The sequence below is a fragment of the Oryctolagus cuniculus genome, chromosome 2 (genome assembly GCF_051225735.1).
Source record: "Oryctolagus cuniculus isolate XC-2025 breed Fujian yellow rabbit chromosome 2, ASM5122573v1, whole genome shotgun sequence".
In the NCBI taxonomy this organism is placed as follows: domain Eukaryota; kingdom Metazoa; phylum Chordata; class Mammalia; order Lagomorpha; family Leporidae; genus Oryctolagus; species Oryctolagus cuniculus.
Genome location: NC_142868.1, coordinates 34,953,946 through 34,978,410, shown reverse-complemented (window position 1 = coordinate 34,978,410; position 24,465 = coordinate 34,953,946). Strand labels below are relative to the sequence as shown.

At 47.1% G+C, this 24,465-nt stretch overlaps 1 protein-coding gene across 16 annotated transcripts in view; it reads left to right on the top strand.

Moving 5' to 3' along the window:
* Positions 1–24,465, top strand: part of APBB2 (amyloid beta precursor protein binding family B member 2) — a 397,109-nt gene that overhangs the window by 140,755 nt on the left and 231,889 nt on the right. Inside the window, exon 3 of one of the 16 annotated variants that reach the window (XM_089327109.1) lies at positions 18,609–18,810. The exons of 14 other annotated variants lie outside the window; for them this stretch is intronic. In XM_089327109.1, the coding sequence (XP_089183235.1) occupies positions 18,609–18,624 (16 nt within the window). In that variant the 3' untranslated portion in view covers positions 18,625–18,810. Of the gene's footprint in view, positions 1–1,327; positions 1,961–18,608; positions 18,811–24,465 lie in introns of those variants that run through there. One more of the 16 variants, XM_089327108.1, reaches the window with a different exon arrangement.

The following is a 24,465-nucleotide window of genomic DNA, read 5'->3' as shown; positions in this document are numbered from 1 at the left end:
AGATGACCCCTCTTAAACTCTTCCAATAGCAATAACTGCTTAACTCTAACTTGTCATGGGTTGGGCTGGGTGCTGTTGAATTCATTTTCCTGTGGTGTGAATTACTTCCCTTGGTGTTGGCTTGAATGCAGACATTTAATAATAGATATGAAGAGGAAGTTTTTTACTTTTGATTATAGGCACTGGTGATCTGGAGAATAAACCCATTGTGACATCCCTTATCCATATTTCAATATGTGATACTTGATGTTTCATCTAAAAAATCAGTCATTGGGCAGGCAAGACGGTGGCTGAGTAAGGTGCTTCAGTAGTCTGCCCACAGAGATCCCAGTTTGAACAACTGTTCACATATCGGGTCACCTTCACGAGGGCCTTGGAAGCCAGGTGAGGGCCTGCAGTGCCTGGGCTTAGCACAACAATAAACAGACACACACTAAAGCAGGTTGAAAGGAGAGAGCTGCCATTCCACTCCTCCTCCAGCTCTAAGTAGAGCAGCATGGAGAGAGACGCCTCCTGCTCAGGGGAAAGAGGGAGAATGACAAGACCTGAGGCTTGCATCCCTGCGCCAGACCACCTGTGCTGAAATCCAGACAAGGCTCTGCCTCCAGACCGAGTCTTTGGCTGAGGGTCTGCCTTCATTAGCCCTCTTGCCAACTCCAGCAGTCAGTGGAGCAAGAATCCAGCCTCCAGGGAGCAGAATGGGAACGTGAACTTAACACCTTTGCCTTGCAGAACAGAGTTGGGCCTGCTGCAGTGAGACCCAGCATCAGGCTTCTATCCACAGACCAGTGCTTGTATGCAGTGCCTCTGAATGCGCACCTGCTTCCTGATGGGACAGACTTGCTTCTGCCTGTGTCACCATCAGCCTGGTGCAGGCCAAGGGTTGGGCCCTGAAACTGTGCAGGGCCTGGTGTTCAGGTGTGACTGAGCTTTGTGTCAGTCTCCACCACACCTGCCCCAACTTCAGCAGGCGACAGAGCAAGATTCCTGCCCCTGGGAGTAGGGCACCAACGTGAGCAGACTGTTTCTTGAAAATGATAAAATTACCGCTGGGCAGATACTAACAGCCAGTGTCCCCAGATCAGTGAGTGTGGACAGAGTTCCCGGACCTGCCCTGGTTACACGTAGAAATCAGTTGGCCCAGTCAGTTGAACTTCTATCTAAGCATCACTTTGGTTGGATTAGATAACAAGCAGCCCAAAGCAAATAGGCGTTGGCCCTGTTGCCTGCGGTGCTGGTTTTGGGGGTGCTGTGGCTCTGGGTGGGATTTAGCATGGCAGTGTCGGTGACCACGGGACTACTCACTCCATTCTTCCTCCAACCCCAGGCAGAATAACATGGAGAGAGTAACTATCTTCTTGTGAGAAGAAAAGATTGGTGGATACCAAGACGGGGCATAGAAAGCAGAGGCAGGCACCATGGGAAATGACTTGCCCTGCTAGACTTGGAGGTAGCACTACCGCAACCCCAACCATGATGCTGCCAATATGGATACCTGAGTGAGCGTCCTGAACTCTGGGCCGGTATTCCCACAACCTCAGCCACAGTGGGCTGAGGGCTGGCATCCCTATGACATTAGGCCCTGCCCCAGGCTGCTACTAAGACCAACAAACCCCTGCTGGGTCTGAGAGGAATGTCCTGAGACCCCACTGTCATGACCGTGGTGGAAGAAGATACAGGGAGGGGCCAGCGCTGTGGTGTAGCAGGTAAAGCCACCTCCTGCCGTGCCAGCAGGTTTGAGTCCCAGCTGCTCCACTTCTGATCCAGCTCTCTGCTATGGCCTGGGATTGCAATAGAAGATGGCCCAAGTCCTTGGGCCCCTGCACCCACATGGGAGACCTGGAAGAAGCTCCTGGCTTCGGATTGGCCCAGCTCTGGCTGTTGTGGCTATTTGGGGAATGAATCAACAGATGGAAGACCTCTCTCTCTCTCTCTCTCTCTCTCTCTCCCCCTCCCTCCCTCCCTCCCTCCCTCCCTGATTTTCTCTCTTTCTCTCTGCCTCTGCTTCTCTGTAACTCTGCCTTTCAAATAATAAATAAATAAATCTTTAAAAAAAAAAAAGATGATGATACAGGGAGACTAGACTACAGCATCCTATTGGAAATAAAGCCAGAAGAGTCCAGCAAACTTGGAGACATGTTCCTAGGAACTGTCCTGTTCCCATGAAAGCCACGCAGTGAACATGATAGAAACAACATTTGTTAGATGTGCAAACACCAGTGTAGGGACCCAGAGAGAATCAAAGAGCAAGGCAATGTCATGCCCTCTAAGGAACACAGTGCGGCTATAGTAACTGACTCCAGGGGGGAGAGATTGAAGAATGCCTGACAGAGAATTCCAAAGGGTGATAATAAGGATGCTCAGAGGTACAAGAGAATACACAGACAGTTGAATGAAATCAAACGCTGCATGATATGCAGGAGAAATTCAGTGGAAAGGTAGAGATCTTGAAGAAGAACCAAACAGAAATCTTTCAAATAAGAAATGCAGCTTGATATAGTCAGCAAGAGAGGAGAAATAGAAGAAAGGATATCTCAGCTTGAAGACCTGTCCTTTGAAATATCCCAGTCAGGTGAAGGAAGGGAGGGAGGGAGGGAAGGAAGGGAGGGGAGGGGGGAAGGGAGGAGAGGGGGGTGGGAAGAAGAGGACAGTGTCTGAGACCTCTGGACACCATTAAATGAACAAGTATTATAATTGTGGGGATTTCTGGGGTTAAAGCGAGGACTAGAGACTGGGAAGATGGCACAGTAGCTGAGAACTTGCCCAATCTGGAGAAAGGTGCAGGCGTCCAAGTATAGGAGGATTAACAGCAGATTTCTCAACGAACACTTTATAGGCAGGAAGGCCTAGCATGGTATGTTCCAAGAAAGAAAATAGCTGTCAGTCAAGAATGCTCCATCCAGCAAATTATCTGTCATGAATGAAGTAGAATTAAAGACTTTCCAAAACAAGCAAGAACTGCAGGAATTCATCACTGTCAGGTCAGCTGTACAAAAGATGCTTAGGTTTGGGGGTCCTCGTATGGATGCAGAAGAAGGATAACAGCTGTTTGGGGGATGGCACTGTGCTACACTGGGTTAAGCAACCACTTGGGAGGCTGACATCGTATTGGTGTACTGGTTCAAGTCCTGGCTACTCTGCTTCTGACCCTGCTTCCTGCTAATGCACCTGGGGAAGCAGCAGAAGACAGACCAAGTGCTTTGGCCCCTGCTACCAGCCATATGGGAAACCAGGATGGATCTCCTGGCCTCAGTTGTTGTGGCCATTTGGGGAGTGAACCAGTGGACAGAGAATCTCCCTCGTCTCTCTGCCTCTACTCCTCTCTAGCTCTTTCCAGTAATTAAACAGGCAATGCCAGGATCCTATATAAGCTCAGATTTGTGTCCTGGCTGCTCTACTTTTGACTCAGCTCTCTGGTGATGGCCTGGGGAAGCAGCAGACGATGGCCCAAGTGCTTGGGCCCCTGCCATGCGCATGGAAGACCCAAAAAAATGTCTGGTCTCCTGGATTCTGGCTTTGGCCTGGCCTAACTCTGGCCATTGCAGCCATCTGGGCAGTGAACCAGTGGATGGAAGATCTCACACTCTCACTTGTATGTCTTCTCTTTTTTTAACTCTTTCAAATAAATAAATAAATATTTTTTTAAAAAGCAAATAAAAGCAAATCCCTTTCCAAAAGGATAACTGTCATGAAAATATGTGAAAGGACAATACCCACTGGAACAGAACAAAGGATGCTCAGAACAAACAGAAGAAATCTTGATAAATGATAGGACTAAATCGTTACTTATCAGTAATAACTTTAAATATATAAATGCACTGAATCCCTCAATTAAAAGATACAGACTATCTGGAGGGATTAAAACACAAGGCCTGAGCCAGCGTCGCGGCTCAATAGGCTAATCCTCTGCCTGCGGCGCCGGCACACCGGGTTCTAGTCCCGGTCGGGGCGCCAGATTCTGTCCTGGTTGCCCCTCTTCCAGGCCAGCCCTCTGCTGTAGCCAGGGAGTGCAGTGGAGGATGGCCCAGGTGCTTGGGCCCTGCACCCCATGGGAGACCAGGAAAAGCACCTGGCTCCTGGCTCCTGGCTTCGGATCAGCGCGGTGCGCCGGCCGCAGCTGCCATTGGAGGGTGAACCAACGGTAAAGGAAGACCTTTTTCCCGGTCTCTCTCTCTCTCTCACTGTCCACTCTGCCTGTCAAAAACAAACAAACAAACAACACACAAGACCCAACAGGCTGCTGCCTACAAGAAATGCACTTCATCAATAAAGACCTACACAATTTGAAAGTGGAGGGGTAGAGAAAGAAAATCCATGTAAACACAAACAATACATTTTACAACAAAGACTCTAAAAAGAGACAAAGTCACTATATAATAATCAAGGGATATGACAACTGTAAGTGTGTATGCACTTAATGCCAGTGCACCCAGTTAACTTTGTTTTGTTAAAAGATTTTTTTTAAAAGATTCATTTGTTTTATTTGAAAGAGAGACAGGAGAGACAGAAATCTTCCATCCGCTGGTTCACTCCCCAGATGGCCACGACCACTGGGGCTGCGCCAGGCCAAAGCCAGGAACCTGGAGCTTCTTCCAGGTCTCCCACCTGGGTAGCAGGGACCTGTGACTTGGGTTGTCTTCTTCTGCTTTCTCAGGTCCATTAGCAGGGAGCTGGGTCAGAAGCAGAGCAGTCAGGACTCTGACTGGTACCCATGTGGGTTGCTGGCACTGCAGGCAGGGGCTTAACCTACTGCACCACAGTGCCAGCCCTCTAAAAGATTTTTAATTTTTGTTTGAAATATAAAGTTGTAGAGAGAGAGGAGAGAGGGAAGGAGATAGAGATACTTCCATCTGCTGGCTCTCTCTCCAAGTGGCTACAGTGCTGGATCTTGGCCTGGCCAAAGCCAGGAGCTAGGAACTCCATCTGGGTCTCCCATGTGGGTGTAGGTGCCCAAGGCCCTGGGCTATCTTCCACTGTCCTCCCAGGTGCACCAGCAGGGAGCTGGATTGGAAGTAGATTAACCAGGAGTTGGATTGGGGCTCATATGGCACGTTGGTGTTGCAGGTGGCAGTATAACCCATTGTGCCACAACGCCAGCCCCTCAGCACTGCACTTTCATCAGTGGCCGGATCATCCAGGTCAAAAGACTAAATCAACAAAGAGACATCAGTGTTAATCTACACCAAAGGCTAAATGGACCTAACAAACATTTACAGAACATGCCTCCCAGAAGCTTCAAAACACATTCTTTTCCTCAGCACATTGAATAGTCTGTAGGCTAGACCACATATTAGGACACAGATCCCAATGTGAAAAAAAGGCAAAAAATCATGTGGAATTTTCTCCAGCTACAGTTTCTAACACTGAAATCAATAACAAGAGGAACTCCTGAAATTTTACAAATACATGGAGACTGAACAACATGTTCCCAAATGAACAATGGATCATTGAAGAAATTGAAAAGCAAATTTTAAAAAATCTTTGAAGCTAATGAAAATGGGAACACAGCAAACAAAAACTTTGGGATACAGCAGAAGCACTACAAAATGGAAAGTTTATTGAAATAAATGCCTGCATCAAAAAAATTGAAAACTATTAAATAAACTAACCATGCATTTCAAAGACCTAGAAAAACAAAAATAAGTCAAATCCAAGTTTAATAGAAGGAAATAGCATAGATCAGAGCAGAGGTAAATATACAAAAGTTATATATATATGCACATATATATACACACACTAAAAATACACAAAAGTTAAGAAATGAAGAATTGGTTGTTTGAAAAGATAAATTCTTAGCTCAACTAAGAAAAAAAGAGACAAATTTTGTAAATGAAATCAAATGTATAAAAAGGAGATATTACAGTTGATATCAAAGAAATACCAAGATAACTAGGGACTATTATGAGTAACTCTATGTTAACAAATTGGAAAACCTAGAGGAAATGGATTTTTGGATACGTATCACTTATCAAAATTGAACTGTGAAGACAGAGAAAACCTAAACTGACCAATAATGAGTAATGAGATCAAATCAGTCATCTGAAATCTCCCAGCAGAGAATTCCATGGTCCAATGATTTCTCCATTGAATTCTAGCAAACATTTAAGGATCAGCAAATACCAGTTCTTCTCAAACTCTTCTAAAAAGTTGAAAGGGAGGGAGCCTTTCTAAACTGATTCTGTGATGCCAGTGTTCATTGGCTTAACTCAAAAACCAGACAAAAACAAATTATAGGCCAACAGTCCTTGTTGAACACAGATTCAAAATTCTCAACAAAATATTAGTAAATCAAATACAACAGCACACCAAAAAGATCATTCATCATGATCAAGTAGAGTGCATGCAATGAATGTAGCAATGGTTCAACATTTGCAAATCAATGAATTGGATACATCCCTTCAACAGGATGAAGTCTGAAAATCATACGATCATCTCAGTAGGTGAAGAAAAAGCACATGAAAGTTACATCTGTTTATTATAAAAACCTTTAACCTACATATTAGAGCTGTAGAAGGTATATACCTCAACATAATAAAAACTATATGTGACAAACCCAGGGCCAACATCATACTGAATGGAGAGAAGCTAAAAGAATTTCCTCTGAGGTCTGGAACAGGCAAAGTTGTCCACTCTCATCACTCTTATGCAGTATAACATTACAAATTTTAGCCAGAGCAGTTAGGCCCTAGAAAGAAAGAAAAGGCATACAAAGAAGAAAAGAGAAAGTCAAATTATCTCTATTTACAGTTGACATGATTCTCTCTCTATAGAAACCTAAAGAGTCCACCAAAAGACTATTAGAACTGATAATAGAATTCAGTAAATTTGCAGGATACAAAATCAGTCCACAAAAATCTTTAGCACTTTCATAAATCAATGAGCTCAGTGAGAAAGAAATTAAAAGTAATCTCATTCATAATAGCTACCAAAAAATACCTTGAGACTGATGAAAGAAATTGAAGACACGAAAAACTGGAATGACCTCACATTTTCATGGATTGGAAGAATTAATACTGTTAAAAATATCCATATTATACAAAGCAGTTTACAGATTCAGTACAATTCCCATTGAAATACCAATGATGTTCTTCACAGAACTAGACAAATCAATCTTAAAATTCACATGTAAGCAAAAAAGTTCCTGAATAGCCAAAGGAATCTTGAAGAAAAGGACAAACTGGAGGCATCACAAAGTCACATTTCAAGGCATAGGACAGAGCTGTTGTAACAAATACAGTATGGTACTGGCGTAAACACACACATAGGTCAATGGACGGAGGAGATATCCCAGACTAACCCATGCACCTGCAGCCACCTGAGCCTCAGGAAGGTGCCAAAGACATCCACTGCAGGAAGCACAGTCCCTTGAGTATGGCGCTGCAGAGACAATGCGCATGTGTAGACATAAAGCCGCCCTCTACTGCTCATCCTGTACAAAAACCAACTCAAAAATGGATCCGACATCTCAGTGTAAGACCTGAAATTATGTACCTACTGGAAGAAAAACAGGGGAACTGCTCCAAGACATTATCGTGGGCAACAGTTTTTTAGATAAGACTCCAAAGGCTGAAGTAAAAAAAGCAACAGTAAGCAAATGTGATCATATCAAACTAAGAAACTTCTGCACAACAAAAGAATCAATTAACAGAGCAAAGAGACGGTTGACAAAATAAGAAAGAATATTGCAAGCAGTGCATCTGACAAAGAGTTAATATCCCAAATGTCTAAGAACTTTATAAACCTCAACAACCACAATTAATCCACTTAAGAAATGGGCAACAAATCTGAATTGACATTTCTCAGAAGAAGAAATAGAAATGGCCAAGAAACACATGAGAAGTCAGCTTTACTAAACCTGAGGGGAATACAAATCAAAACCACAATCAGTTATCCTCGCACTCCAGATAGAATAGCTGTTCCAAAAGATGAAAATCCACAGTTGCTGGCGACAGTGGGGAGAAAGAGAAGTCTTTTTTTTTTTTAATTTTTATTTATTTATTTATTTATTTTTTGACAGGCAGAGTGGACAGTGAGAGAGAGAGACAGAGAGAAAGGTCTTCCTTTTGCCGTCGGTTCACCCTCCAATGGCCGCCAGGGCCGGCGCGCTGTGGCCAGCGCATCGCGCTGATCCGATGGCAGGAGCCAGGAGCCAGGTGCTTTTCCTGGTCTCCCATGGGGTGCAGGGCCCAAGCACCTGGGCCATCCTCCACTGCACTCCCTGGCCACAGCAGAGAGCTGGCCTGGAAGAGGGGCAACCGGGACAGAATCCGGCGCCCCAACCGGGACTAGAACCCCATGTGCCGGCGCCGCTAGGCGGAGGATTAGCCTAGTGAGCCGTGGCGCCGGCAAAAGAGAAGTCTTACACCCTGTTGATGGAAAGGCAAATCAGTGTAGCTGTTGTGGAGAGTGGGGTACAGTTTCTTCACAATATTAAAAATATAGCCAGAGTGCGATCCAGCTTGCCCATGTCTGGAAACACATCTGAAGGAAATGAAATCAGAATATGAAAATGATGGCCTGAACTCCATGCTCGTTGTAGCACTATTCACATTAGCCCAGATATGGGGTAAGCCTAGATGTCTATCAGATGAGTACATAAAGAAAATAGAGTGTATGTATGTATATATATATATATATATATATATATATATATATATACACACTCAGTGGAATTTTATTCAGCCATAAAAGAGTGAAATCCTGACATTTGCTGCAACATGGAGATCATTATATTAAGTGAAATAAACTTGATACAAGTAAGGCAAATACCATATGTTCTGTCTCATGGGGAAGTTTTAAAAAAATTGTTGATCTGAGGTTAGAATAATGATTACTAGAGATTGGGAAGGGTGGGGAGTGTGGGATAGTGTGAGGTTGTATAGAGATGACCAGAACACAGATAGAAGTAATAAGCTCTAGTGTTCCATAGGACATATGATGGCTCCAAATGAGTCTCCCACATGGGTGATAGGAATCCAAATACTTGGGCCATGACCTGTTGCCTCTCAGGCACATCAGCAGGAATCTGGATCATAAGCTGAGACAGAACTCAATCCCATGCACTCTGATACGGGATGCAGGTGTCCCAAGAAGAGGTGGCTTAACTCTCTGCAACACCACTTTTCTCCTCTCTAAAATTTTGCTTATATAGAGAAAGTTCCTTTCCTTTGGTTCACTCCCCAAATTCCTGCAATGGCCAGGCCTGGGCCAATGCGCAAGCTGGGAGCTGGGAATTTGCATGAGTGGCAGGAACCCAAGTACATGAGCCATCGCTGCTGCGAAACTGGATCAGGAACAGGAGCAGAGGTTGAAGCTAAGTACTCCAATGTTTGTATCTTTACTGTAGTGATGGGCAGTGTGGGGCAAGGAAGTGGAGTGAGCAGGTTCATCCCTGTTGCTTTGGGGTAGGCAGATGGTTGCAAGATGGTCTGTAAGAGCAAAGGCAGGTGGAGGAGTCAGGTCTGGAAATGCTGACCAGAGGACCTGTAAGGGCTGAAGGAGAAGGATGTATATAAAATAGGTCCCAAGTTCTGCCTTTGCAGAACCAAGGGGGCAGAGGTAAAGTACCCCCCGCAGGGAGGTTGGGAGAGAATGTCAGGGCAGAGATTGTTGGCGCTGTGCTCATATGCAGCTTCCAGAACACTGCCTATACATAGTACAGTCTCAACAAATGTCTGTGGAGCTAATGAATCCCCTAGCTTGACAGCAAAAGTCAATTCATAGATTGCTAGAAGGCTTAAATTGGGATTTAAGTATTTTACATGGTATTTTAGGGATTAAAACAATGTTATTTATTTATTTGAAAGGCAGAGTAACAGGGAAAGATGTATCTTCCATCTGCTCCCAACAGCTGCAGCTGGGCCGGGTCAATGCCAGGAGCCAAGAACTCCATCCAGGTTTCCCACATGGGTGGCCAGGGCCCAAGTGGTTGAGCCTTTGTCTGTTGCCTTCCCAGTTACATTATCAGGGAGCTGGATCAGAAGCAGAGCAGCCGGGACTCAAACTGGCAGTTCAGTATGGGATGCGGGCATCACGGTGCCAGCTTAACCTGCTGTACCGAAGTGCCTGCCCCCATCCCCCGCCTCTGTTTTAAAGCCTTTTTTAAAAAAGGGACTTCGGTCATCATTTAACTTGTTCCCATTTTAGAAACGTTACTTGGTATTCCTGGTCACAGACCTGGTTTGCATTGAAGCCTTCATCTCTGGTAGTGTTAGCGTTTGTTGTACCCGGTCTGATGCTCGGAGCAGGCAGTGCTGGTTGACACGGTGGCATGTCACCCTTCATGCAAAGGAGCAAATCTCTGTTCGAAAAGGCACATGGGAAAAGGATGCGAATGGATTTTTTATTTTTTTCACACTTGCCTCCCTTTATGATGACTGTCACGTGAACGCCTGGGTTCTCCTCGTATTGGATTTTTGCTGCCGTACAGAGTTTATAAAACGTGGACGGGCATCTGGGGCTCAGAAGTGTTTTGGCTACTTCCCCACCCCAAGAGACTTTTCACCATGATTGGATTTGGTTTGCAATGAAGTGTATATTTCCTAAAGGCAGTGACAAGCTTCTGTCACTTGTCACTTGCTGGACACTGCAGAGACGAGTTAATTTGCAAACGGGAGAACTAAGTTATTGGCTAATTAAGTCTAACCTTGTGGCCTTGGTCAGAGCAAACAGAAGTAGGACCTTTAAAGAGCCCACCTTACAGGATGCTAAGGTGGGTCCCAGTCCAGCATGACCCGTGTCCTTGTCACAAGGGGGAATTGGATACAGAGGTACATGGTGGGAACATGAAGTGAAGACACAGGGAGGTGCAGGCCATATAAGCCAAGGGGAGAGACTGCAGAAGAAACTAGCCCTGCTGACACCTTGAACTTGGCCTTCCAGCCTGCAGCCCTGCGGGAGTTGAAGCACTCCAGCCTGTGTCGCTTTGTTATGGCAGCCCTGAGCAGCTGAGCAGGAAGGCGGGGTGATTCTGAGACCTCTCTCATCACCGGTTCCAGGGTCATGGTTTCCTTGGAGGTCAGGAAGAGGGCCACTCACTGGTGCCCTGAGTTTCCCATAAGGGTGGCATCCACCTGGATGCCCGTAGCACTGCCAGGCACTTGCAGTCATGAGTCCTGATTTGCTCATTTCTGGTCATTTTTGTTGGAAGCTGTATGCCTTGTCAGCATTTTCATCTCCCTCAGAAACTCAATTGTAAGTGTGAGATGAAGCCGCGGCGTACGTTACGGGCGTCTGGGACTGGATGCCTCAGCTTTCCCGGCACAGACAGTCCCGGGCTCAGCAGAAGGGATGCGATTCCTGCGGAGGCAGATGGCTCTGGTGAGGGCTGCCGACGCTATGAATTGGAGCAAGTGCGCGAGATACCAGGCTGCTTCCTCAGGAGACTGGCCTTGGCGGCTTGGAATTTAAGCAAAGCTTGATTTCACCCCTGGTTCCCATGGTAAATCTGCAGGTTGTTTTTCTTACGCCACGAAGTAGAAAACCATTGGCTTCTTCTGGCCTCTTTAGTGGAAATGGATTTCCTTGGGAATTCTTCAAAAAGCACAGCACTGAGAAATCTTTCAAAAAAATCTGAATTTTTTTTTTGTTCACATTCCAGTAGATCTGCTTTCAGAATGGGTGAGGCAAGTGGGGCCTGTGAATAATTAGGTTAGAGTAAATGCCGGTTTTGTTCCATGTCCCCTAACCTTGGAGAAAATGAGCGACGTACATGTTGAGAACTTTCCGCTTGAATTATTTCTTGATATGGTTGCTGGGACAGCTAAAGAGTTTGTGGGGCGGAGACGGAGCAGAGGTGTGTGTGGTGCAGTGGGTTAAGCTGCAGCCTGTGACACCAGCATCCCATATGGGCGCCTGTTCCAGCGCCGGCTGCCCTGCTTATAATCCAGCTGGCGTCCTGCTAATGGACCCATGAACGCAGCTCAAGATGGCCCAAGAACTTGGGTCCATGCATCATCGTGGGAGACCAGGACAGGGTTCCAGGTTCCTGGCTTCAGTCTGGCTCAGCCCTGGCAGTGGCCATTTGGGGAGTAAACCAGTAGATAGAAGATCCCTCTATTTGTCTCTCTCCTGCTCTCTCTGTAACTCTGCCTTAAATAAATAAATAAATAAAAATTTAAAAATACCATTTAGGAGCCAGAAACAAAGGGTTGTCATTCTCTACTGGGTTTCCAAGGTCGAATAGACATATTTGATGTGACTCAGCCTCTTGACCATGTGTGGTTGTCTCTGTGAGTATACAGTCCATAGTTTCATAGGTTGCTATTGTGTAATATTATGTAATACAATTGAGTGAAATTTAAAATCTGCTTCTAGTTACGAGAAGCGTGTTTTGACGGTGCCGTCACCCTGCCTGGCCTTTTCAGCAAATTTAGTAGCTCCTGGGGACAGATGACCCTGAATTCCAACAGCACCTGCAATCCAAATAGTTCTCATTCCAGGGCCCACGCAGCAGGGTGTGTTAGAAAGGACTTGAAAGCACAGTGTAAGCAGCATGTTGAACCCTTGGTCCTGAGGCGCTCTGCTGCAATCTGCCTACCCCGCAGCTCAGAGCCGCCCGCTCTTCGCTGTCCTCTGGCCGTGCTACAGTTCTCATAGAAGAGGCCGATGCCTCAGTGAGGAAAAGGTGCACACAGAGCTTGTGTGTGTGATAACCGAAATCTGAGTGGGAAGACGGTCCCAGAGGAGAAAGTTAGCTCATCTAGATACACGATTTATCCAGCTTATTGTTCTTTAACAAATACAGCTGTTCCATGTTTAGTTAGCTGTAGATTAACCCACAGATTCGTAGACCAGATTGTGGGGAAAATGCCACAGTTAGAAATGACTTAAATCAGAGATAAGCAAACTACAGTTTCAGGCCACATCTGGCTTGCTGCATTTTTTTAAAACGTTTTTTTATTTGAAAGGCATAGTGACAGAGAAACGGAGAGGGAGGGAGGGAGGGAGGGAGGGAGAGAGAGAGAGAGAGAGAGAGATCTTCCATCGGCTGGTTTCAGTCCCCAAAGGTCTGCAAAAGTTAGGGCTGGGCCAGGCTGAAGCTAGTAGCTCAGAGCTCCATCCAGGTTTCCTACATGGCTGCAGGACCCAAGTGCTTGGACCATCTTCTGCCTTCCCAGGAGCATTAGCAGGAAGCTGAATCAGAAGCAGAGCAGCCAGGACTTGAACAGGCGCTTCAGTGTGGGATGTGGCAGCTTCACCTGCTGCACCACAGCACCTGCCCCGCTGAATGGTTTTTACATGGCTTGGGAGCCTGGGGTGGTTTGCACATTTTTAGATGACTGAGAAAAAAACTCAAGAATACTTTCAGGATGCCTGAACGTGATATGAAATGTATATTTCACAGCTCCTGCATAAAGCTGGCTCAGTCATTACTGGGTTGTGTGTGCTGTGTTCATGCCGTAACATCAGAGAGAGCCTTTGCAATAGTGACTCTGTGTGGCCCTCAGTGTAAGTTATTTCCTGTTTAGCCCTTTATAGCAAACTTTGCCGCCTTGATGGTTTAAATTGATCATGTTTTTGACTGTTTACTGTGCTGGTTTTGCAGTGTAGGAATTCGACACACAGGATGGTGATAATTCTATCAATCAGCTTTTTAAAAAAATTTATTATTTTAAAGTTAATTATTAAAGTTTTTGACCCACATGCAATACTTGTACATTTTGTGGGACACATCAGTACACAGGGTGAACTCATCAAGCTGCACAGCCAGCCTTTCACTTTCTTTTCCTTTCTTTGCTCCTCTCTGTCAGTTCCAGAAGCTCATCTTATCTAAACACAGTCCCTTCTCCAGCATCTCTGAAAGATGACCGCTGAACGTCTGCCTGCCCCTGGAAATTTAGCTGCTGCCATGAATTAGGCAGACTGGCAATTCCTTTTATTTTTTTACCTAACAGCATCCTTCGTTTATTCAACATATTTATTATTCAACATATTTATGGAGTGCTGAGGGACGCCACCTACCGTGCTGGGCGGTGGGGAGTGTGTCCTGAGCCTGGCTGCTGAGACCCCTGCTGTCTCAATTCACCATTCTTATGGGAAGCCATGGATCCAAACAAATGCAAGCTGGATCAAAACAAATACAAGCACATCAGGGTAATAAGCACAAGGAAGGGAAAACAGGGGAGAAAGCCAGCTAGAGGCAGGAGGCGGCTGCTTAGGGTGTGGGGATGAGCGAAGACCCCCGTGGAGCAGGTGCAGGAATGGGTAACTTGCAGCCCTGGGAGGTGGCAAGCCAGGTGAGGGGGAAGGGCCAGGGCCAGGGCCTACCTTTGCAAAACAGAAAAGCTGGCCTCCAGGCTACAGCAGAGTGAGGGAAGAGTGATATGCTACAGGAGATGGGGAGGGGTGACAAGGGACAGGGTACCAAGGTCTCTCTAGGGCAGAAGGGGCCTTCAGCATTTTTTACTCTGAGATGAGGGGATTTTGAGCAAAGAGTCAGCTCGATCTGAGCTCACATTTTAGTTTATTTTTTTTAATTAATTTATTTATTTGAAAGGCAGAGTTACAGAGAGGCAGAGAAAGAAAGAATTCTTCCATTTGCTGGCTCACTCCCTAGATGGCCGCAACTGAAATCAAACATGACCCCCTAAAATTTATATCAAAATGTGGCCCCTTAAAGTTCTCCAGAAGTGCTATGTGGGGTGCCACATGTGCTACCGGAATTTGGAGTGCCATACGATTTCACCATGAGCTTATTAATCCCCAATATTAATAAACCTGAGAGGGTTCTTGCCTAACATTTAGAGAAGAATTCTAAATACTGGCACAGATAAACGAGGCAGCATAGTACATTTTAGGCTTTTATTTAGTGCGAAAAGTGCATAGGAAGGTGAGAGCTTTATTTAAGAGGGGTAAATCTGGGTTCATACTGAGCACCAGGAACCAGCCACGTGGAGGAGCATCTAGGCCAGGAAGTCTAGGGCATGTGGCCTGAAGGTCACGCGCCCTGGAGGTGCAGGGCTACAGCCAGCCCCCTCCTGGCAAGAGGTCAGGGAAAAGAGAAGGGGCCGGACACACCGTGTCCCAGGCTTTTAACCCACTTCCAAAGGGGAGTGGTTAATTAACCTGATTGGCTGGTGGGTACCCAGGTGCAGCCAGGTAGGGGGATGAGGTCACACAGGGGCGTGGTGAAAGTATCAGGTAGGGCGTGAGGACACACAGGGGTGAGGCGAAGGCATGGTCTTCCAGCTCAGAAACCTAATCAATTTTAACCTGTGTGCCTGCCTACTTCACAACGCTTGGAGCTACACCAATCTGAAGTCAGGAGCCAGGAGCTTCTTCTGGGTCTCCTACACGGGTGCAGGGGCCCAAGGACTTGGCCATCTTCTACTGCTTTCCTAGGCCGTAGCAGAGAGCTGGATTAGAAGAGGAGCAGCTGGGTCTCGAATCGGTGCCTATATGGGATGCTCGTGCTTCAGGTGGCGGCTTTACCCACAATGCCACAGCGCCAGCCCCCGTTTTTAAAAGATCACTTAAGCTATAAAATATTTTCTCTGCAGTGTGGTTTATTGCAGATAATGACATTTTACAGATTAAAACCCCAAAAAGTAGCAACAAAAGTTCAATATGCCTGCCTCAACAGCTAGCTTTAAAATGTTCAGACATCTCTGAGAGCGACTCTTCTTTGACATACTGATGTCAGGCTGTCATAATCCCAGGATCAGAACAGTGGTAACTACGGCAGTGTTGTGTAGGTGCGTGCTCCGTGGGGCTCAGTCTGCCCGCGAGTCCATTCCCACGAGGAGGAGACGGCTGGCACGTTCGCACTGCGGGGACCCTCCCAGGAAGGTGCGCTGAGGCTCCCGGGCCCGGAGATGAGGGAGGCTGGGGTTTTAGAGAGGCCTTGAGCTCTGTGGAAGAGCTCTGTGCCCTGGCAGGACACGGGCGATTCAGTAGGAGGGAGGGAGCCATTCTCTTCCTTGGGGTTAGAGTCAGCTCAGCTTCCATTGTGCAGAACTGGGTGGCGGGGGGTGCTGGCGAGGGGCGGAGGGGCAAGTACAAGGTCACTGTCCGAGGGAACTGCTGGGTGTTTCGAGGTCCCACTCTGGTGCTTGGCCTCTCCCTCACCCCTGTCTCCAGACACAGATGTGCACAGGTGTGTGTCTGCTCGGGTCCATTCCTAAGTCCTTCTGGTATTCTGAGATCACTTTTTGTTTTTATTAACATTACATTGTCTGTTTTTATCTGAGAGACAGAAAGCAATCTTCCATCATCTAGTTCAGTCCCCAAATGCCTGCAACAGCCTGGGCTGGGCCAGGCCAAAGCCAGGAGCCCAGCCCTCGGTCTGAGGTTCCCATGTGTGTGGGGGGACCTAAGTACTTGAGCCGTCACCTGCTGCCTCCCGACATGCACATCAGAAAGCTGGAGTCCGTGGCAGAGGTGGGACTTGAACCCAGGCACTCTAATTAGGGATGCTGGTGTCCCAAGCAGCGTCTTTACTGTTGTAGCAAATGCCTTCCACCTCTGATCGCTTTTCTGACGACGGCAGGGGAGCGTTAACCATAACATTTGAGGACTTGCTCACTATTTCTGTGGTGTTCGATTCTACAATATGTATTATTGTATATACAAAGGACGTTAGGGTAGCTCTACATGTCGTCTTTCACTGTTGATAGAAAAGCCAAGGCACATCCGCTACTGAGGGTAAATTTGTTTTTTAAAAAATATCCTTGGGGGCCAGCACTGTGGGGTAGAAGGTTAAGCCTCTTCCTGCGGTGCTGGCATCCCACATGGGCACGGGTTCAAGTCCTGGCTGCTCCACTTCCGATCCAGCTCCTTGCAAATGTGCCGAAGAAAGCAGTGTAAGGTGGCCCTGCACCCATGTGGAGACCTGGATGAAGCTCCTGGCTCTTGGCTTTAGCCTGGCCTAGCCCCGGCTGTTGCTGCCATTTGGGGAGAGAATCAGTGAACGGGAAATCTCCCCCCGCCCACCCTGTATTTCTGCCTTTCAAATAAACAAATAGATCCTTAAAAATATCCTTTATAGTTGGACATAGAAGGAAAAAAAACACAGCAAGGGAAAAATTTAAAACCTTGATGACCTATATTTAGTTTAGTTTTTTTTTTCCCCCTGGTTAATAACAAACAAAGCAAGCATTGAGTTTTAGCCTGTTGAGTCCAGATGGTTTTTGTTTTCCACCAGTGGACATATTAGAACTTTGGAGCCACAGAAGTGCCATTCAGGGTACTGCTGCTCTCAGCAACTTCTGTGCTGTCCAGTGCATGAGCAGCTAACACCCCGAATTAGTCACTCTGTGAAGTCAGGAGATTTAGGTTTTGTAGCAGGGGCAGAGCTGAGGTTTTCAATGATTTGATCTCTGAGACATGTTTGAGAGAAGGAAAGAGGGAAGACCTTCAGCAGGCTGCTGAGACTAGCCTGGCTGTTGGCGAAGTGAGCAGCCTTGTCAAAGTAGCCAGAGGAAGCACAGTTGGTGCTCACGCCAGCACGGCGCAGTGAGCCAGAGCACCGCCAATGGAGTCGAACCAACTTGGAGCCAACCCAGCCAGCTGGGAGCGCCGCTTGAATACCTTGTGACCTGTGTCATGCAGAAGGATGGGGCTGGATTGCACGTGGGAGGTACCCGCTCAGGGACCCCTCTGCTGATGGGAGCTGCCCCGTGCCATGGTGGAGCACCTTTGGGCTGACCTGCTCATCCAGCCCGTCACCTTCCTGTTTGTCTCAGCATTGCAATGCCACCTTCCAACCGCCAACTGTGCACTGTGAGCATGTTCTCTTTGTCCCTGTGTGCTTTGTGGCGCTCTCAGAACGTGGAGGAAGAGAGCAGACGGCTACGCTGACGGGTGAACGCACACAGCCCTCTCTGCAGGCAGCCTGCAGCCGTACCAACCCTTGCCTAACAGTGTTCCCTTTCAGAGGTGCCAGAAACTGACACCTGCTGGGGTGACACGTTCTCTGCTTTCTGAAATGATTCAAGAACACGAATGTTCCACACTGTATACTTCTCTTGGAGTAATATTCAAATTTAAATTCTTTCTGACTTTTTGCTTGATTTTGATTCCAAGGATCAGAGGACCTAGTAACAAAATGTCAACTTGGCCAGCGCCGCGGCTCACTAGGCTAATCCTCTGCCTGTGGTGCCAGCACCCCGGGTTCTAGTCCCAGTCGGGGCACTGGATTCTGCCCCGGTTGCCCCTCTTCCAGTCCAGCTCCCTGCTGTGGCCCGGGAGTGCAGTGGAGGATGGCCCAAGTGCTTGGGCCCTGCACCAGCATGGGAGACCAGGAGGAAGCACCTGGCTCCTGGCTTCGGATTGGTGCAGCGCTAGTCATAGTGGCCATTTGGGGGTGAACTAATGGAAGGAAGACCTTTCTCTCTCTCTCTCTCTCTCTCTCTCTCACTCTCACACTCTCACTCTCTCTCACACTCTCACTCTCTCTCACACTCTCACTCTCTCACTCTCTCACACTCTCACTCTCTCACTCTCTCACTCTCTCACTCTCTCACTCTCACTCTCACTCTCACTCTCACTCTCACTCTCACTAACTCTGCCTGTCCAAAGGGGGAAAAAAAAGGTCAACTTGACCAACAGGTGTATGGAAAGAGGGAAAGAGAAGAATGCTGAGGCAGGTTTTGGGTCTCATGTTATAGGGGGCGGTGCCTGTGAGAGGAACCCAAGCTGAACAGATAGGAAAACTCGGTCCCCTCACCCCGCTTCCCCACTGTCTTTTCTGGAATCTGGCTGAAGACCATGAATTCTGGCACACTGCTCCACAAGTCTTGGCACCACATTGGAGGACCTCTGGAGAAAAGCCCGCTCTTTCCTTCTCTGTTTGTGGCTATCAGCATGCTGTACCTGGTAAACGCTTTTTATTTTACTTAAGGTCAACAAAAAAAGTCCCCTTGACCTCCTTGTAAATTGAAGAACCTGCCCGGAGTGTGTTTTTCTTTCATGGCTTTTGCTCATGGGTGGGCGCTGTGGTACAGGAGCACCTGTGTGCTCGTGGGCCATCGGGACTGGGGAACTTGTACCACGTGCAAGGTGCGGTGAACATAGCAAGGTCTGAACATGAGGGAGCCAGTGTCCTAGTCTGGAGTTGGGTCTGCTGAGGGGAATGGATGCCTGAACAGATACATGACCTGCAGAGAAAGGGCGAGAACCAAGAGCACAGAGCACTCTGGGAAGTTACAAGGGGTCAGGGGATTTGCCTTTCTGGCTGGAGAGAGGAACAACCCAGTTGGCTTGGAGCTAGCTGGGCCTTGAGGAACAAAGTGAGCGTTCATGGATTTGAATGAGGTCTGTGTCTCGTTCCAACTCATAGGCCTCAGCTTTCCTCATCTGTAAAGTGGGGATGAAATTTATGAGGCTTTATTACACCAAACACCACAAACAGTACAGTGCTCTAATACTCGTGCCTATTGTTGTCATTAATATTACCAAATGGCATCTTAAATATTTGTGTATTTGTGATGCCCAGTGTGCTGTCTCATCTGTGGTTCTCTGTGAGTTTTGTCTAAAAGCAGTAACCGTTACTCATGGTCATTCATGAAGCCAGCTCCACGGAGGAAGGCAGGGTTTCATATGTGGAAGTCTGTCCAGTCTCACCGTGTAGAGTCGTTGATTACAGTGGAGGGCAGTCCCTGGACAGGGGATCTGAATGACTGAGTTTGCATCTTCAAGGTGGAGCATGTATGTGCAAGTGGCTCAAGTTGTGAGTTGGAGATTGCCTACAGAGCCTTGGAACTGGGTCTGTGATTTAGTTTTTTTTTTTTTTTTTTTTTTTTAAGATTTATTTATTTATTTATTTGAAAGGCAGAGTTAGAGAGAGAGAGGTCTTCCATCCACTGGTTCACTCCCCAGATGACTGCAATGGGCAGGGCTGGGCTATGCTGAAGACAGGAGCCAGGAGCCTCCTCCAGGTCTCCCACGTGGGTGCAGGGGCCCAAGGACCTGGACCATCCTCTGCTGCCTTCCCAGGCACACTAACAGGGAGCTGGATTGGAACTCGAACTGGTGCCCATATGGGATGCCAGTGCTGCAGATGGCAGTCAACCTGCTGTGCCACAGTGCTGCCCTGGATCTAAGATTTTGAAGCAAACAATAAATAAGTTAATAAGACAATGTTTTTGTTCTAAGTTGAACTTCCCCGAGCCTTTCTGAGACTGACTTTACTTGGCTTAAAGGAGTAGGTGGGGCAGAAATTCTTCCCTGGACATGTAGGTTCAGATGTAGTAGAGGAGCTGGAGACGCGCTAGTGCAGTGTGAGAGGAGGCATGTAAATGAGTGGGAGTTTCAAACACAAATGCCACACATTCAGAGGGAGGTCCTCATTTAAAGTCCGGCCCCCAGGGGGCTCCATTCCTATGGCATGAAGTCAGGTGCGGATGGGAAGACTTCCTAGAGGAGGTGACCTTTGAGTTAGACCCAAAGGAATGGGTCAGCCCTTACCAGAGGGACAGTGAGCAGGGAGAAGCTGCCGGTTGAGAGAAGATCGCACACTAAGGTGCCGAGGTGGGAGGGTGTGAGAATGTCTTCAGGGGGAAAGACAGTTGCCTTGTCATATGAACAGTGATCTAGTTGGCAGGACTACAGGCCATGGAGACCACAACAAGGTCATAAAGGCTTTTGGGGGGCATAATATGTAAGCCTTTTTTCAAAATTTTCAAATATGTAACCAATTGGAAAAAATAATACAATGAACACCCATAAACCCCCATCTAATTTGAATAATTATTAACATTCTTCTCCATTTGCTTTATCTGTATAAATCTACATATATTTATTTTTTGATGGATCATCTTTAAATACGTTGTAAGAATCGTACGATGCCATGCATCTCAAGAAATAAGGGTGCTGCCATAGATACATATCACCACATACCGAGTGAAATTGGTGATAAGCCCCAATATTATTTAATACCAGTCCATAGTCAAATTCCTAAAATTTATCACCCGATCTTTTAGTTTCTTAAAATTTTTTCAAAACACCATCCGAGCAAAAGATCATGCATTGTGTTGTGCTTGTTTGCCATGCCTCTTAAGTCTCTTTAAGTCCAAAATCCCAACTCAGATATTCAAATGGTTCAGCTTTGGAGCACGGAGAAGATTATAGAGCTTTCCATACCCCCATCCTTATCCAAAGCCAATGTAAGTTAGAATAAAAACAATGCAAATTTCAATCAGATAAATGCAAAGAACTCCAAATAAACTCAGACTCCCCTGCTCGGCCCCAAGATGATGATTGACGTGAGCTCTGCAATCTCAGGGGATCCCATTTTTAGTGACTCCGTGCATGCTTGCCTGGCAGCACTAGACTCGCAGAAGTCAGTGGAGACACAGTGACGTGTTGTCTTCTGTTGAGTGGAGAGCCTGCCGCATCTGAACATCGCAGCTAGGAAGCCTTATCCCTATACTGCTACCTGGCATCCCAGACGTGGTTTTTGGCTCCATTGTATTTATAAGCCCTCTGGACGCCAGGTTCCCACCTTGCTTGGAATTTCACAGTGAGTTTGACACCTTTGATAGCAAAACAGAACAAAAACAAAAGGATCCTTGTCGCTCCCCCTCTTCGTGGAGGAACGACACAGGACCCTGCGCTGTTCTTTCATCTGCTCGGCCCTCCCCGGGTTTGCTGCTGGTTCTTCCCGGGTTGGCTACCGTCCCTTCCACCTCCGTGGAAGGGCGGTTCCCCCTGCCACATTCCCCACTTCCGCGGGGGAGCGGCACACCGCCGGCCGGCTCTCTCGGCGGCTGCTCAGGTGTTCCTTCAGATAGATGTTCCCTTTAGATGTTCCTGGCGCATGTTGTCTCTCTCCTCCTTTATAGTCCTCTTCCACCAATCCCAACTCTGCTACCCACATGCCGAGTACGCTGCTCTCCTCCAATCAGGAGCAGGTCCTACAGTTTATTGGTTGTACTGGAGGCAGCTGTGTAGAAGCTGTTTCCTCCTCTCCCAGCGCCATATTGTGGGAGAGCAGATGCATAGAATAAGTCTTAATTCCAGTAACAGTCTAGTCCGAGTTGCTCCCAGTTGCTCCCCACAGATCCTGAATGGGATCACAGTGCAAATAGCTGAAACTCTCAGCTGGAAGTGGGAAGGGAGGTGGGGCCCTCCCGGTCCTACATGGGATTCTCTGTGGCTCGACCTCCCTGGGTCACAGGCACCTAGAATTGCTGCCGGTGTCAGAATGTGTGAGAAATGCCCACCAGCCGGGACTGCCCCTTCTACAACTCAAGGAATGCTAACCTGACATCCTCCGGAACCCCAGGGAAGAGGGGTCGGGCGCTCTGGGGATGTGCCCTCTCACTGCCTTTTCCTCAGGGTCTCTCCTTGTCGTGCTTTGGAAGTGGGGTTCCCCGGGGAACCATGGCTTTCCTCCTCTCCGGCAGGTGCACAGCCCCTCCTGCCTGTCGGGAACAGCATTCCCACCTCCGTTTCACGTAGTTCTGCTGACCCACTGGGAACAGGCTCAGTGTAGTGTCTGCTAGGCTGCTCTCCCGTTCTTAATTTGGTTTGCCTTTTATTGTCTCCCAGCTGAATGGATTCTTTTTCTTTTTTGAAGGGAAAGCAACCTGAGATAAACAGTACTTGTGATGGGGGCTGCTGCTGCTTCTTTGGGGGTAATTACTGTTTTATGTTAATGAGCATGTTAAAATGAGAAGCTAGGGGACTGCTATAAATTCACCAACCTTCCTAGTGTAGTCCTTCTAAGTGTATTTGTGGCTTAAAGGTGTAGCCGTCCAGCAGGGCAGTGTCCAGGTTCACAGTGTCTTGAGCATGTGCATATATTTTTATTTATTTGTATTTTATTTTTATCAGGAAATACATCAGGAAGGGTCATCATAGAATGCTTGGAAATTATAGAAAAACAGAAAGAAGAAACCTGGGGACAACTGGCCTTGATAGTCCATAAATTTAAGTCTAGTACTTCTGACCTACAGGTTATATCTCTTTAATGGCATTGTTCAATAGAAATTTTTTTTTTTAATGTAAAAGCATGGTCTATGACTCAGCAGCTGCGCATCTCTTAGGAGAGCTTGCTTGTACTGCAGAATCTCAGCGTCCACCGCAGACACGCTGACTCATGCTTCGTATGGAAGGCCATTCGTTACCTGTTAACTTTGGGAAGCACAGCTCTAGAATACATTCCACCCGGGGCAGCAGGTAAAGTACACAGAGAGGACCCAGAATGGCCAAGACCTGTGTGTTCTCTTTTCCACTTCCTCTCTGTCACTAAAATGATTTTTTTTCAGTATGTGGTAAAGATAAAAGGGAGGTCAATTTTTAAACTTTAGTTTAATTTTTTAAAAAAGATTATTCATTTGAGAGACTGAGTTACAGACAGAGAGAAAGGTCTTCATCCACTGGAGCTGAGCTGATCCAAAGCGAGGAGCCAGGAGCTTCTTCTGCGTCTCCCATGTGAGTGCAGAGGCCCAAGCGCTTGGACCATCCTCCACTGCTTTCCCAGCCATAGCAGAGAGCTGGATCAGAAATGGAGCAGCCGGGACTCGAACTGGCGCCCGTATGGGATGCCGGCACCATAGGTGGAAGAGCCTACTATACCACAGGGCTGCCCCAATCAGGCTTTTTTTTTTTTTTTTTTTTTTTTTAAACAAGGCACAGCAGCCCTGTTGAGATACACGACTTTCTCGTGCGTAATCATTTCATTCAGTGAACGTTCATTAAGTGCTTACTGTGTACCAGGCACAGAGGAGGGTACTTAAAATAGTTGGTGGAGACAGTAGTGTTAAAAGATGTATATTTTTGGTGCAAAGAAAGGAAATGTTGAAATCCTGGCATAACTTCCCATAATATATGTTTTCCATGAAGTTTCTGTGGACCTGTCCTGTTCAGGCTGCATGTTACTTCACAGACACACGGTGGCATACGGTTGGTTCTGCAGGGCTGGGGCGTTGGGTCCGAGGGAAGATGGGCTCTGAGCAGATTCCTTGAACAGACATCAGTGAGTATCAGTTCTGAGCATTGCTTGGCCCTAGGAGAGCCACAGTGATGAGTAAAATGGGTCCCTTCCTTCGAGAACTTTACGTTGGTATAAGGAAAGGAGACAGTGTGTTTTTTGAAGTGTTGGGTCAGCATTTGGCTTAGATTTTTTGTTTGTTTGTTTTAAGATTTATTTATTTATTTGAAAGTCAGAGTTACACAGAGAGAGGAGGAGAGGCAGAGAAAGAGAGGGAGGTCTTCCATCTGCTGGTTCACTCCCCAGTTGGCCTCAATGGCCAGAGCTGTCCGATCCAAAGCCAGGAGCCAGGAGCTTCTGGATCTCCCACGTAGGTAGGTGCAGGGGCCCAAGGACTTGAGCCATCTTCTGCTTTCGCAGGCCATAGCAGAGGGCTGGTCGGAAGTGGAGCAGCTGGGTCTTGAACCGCTGCCCATATAGGATGCCGGCACTGCAGGTGGCAGCTTTACCCACTACGCCACATGTCAGTCCAGAGGCAGCATTTTTTTTTTTTAACTTTTATTTAATGAATATACGTTTCCAAAGTACGA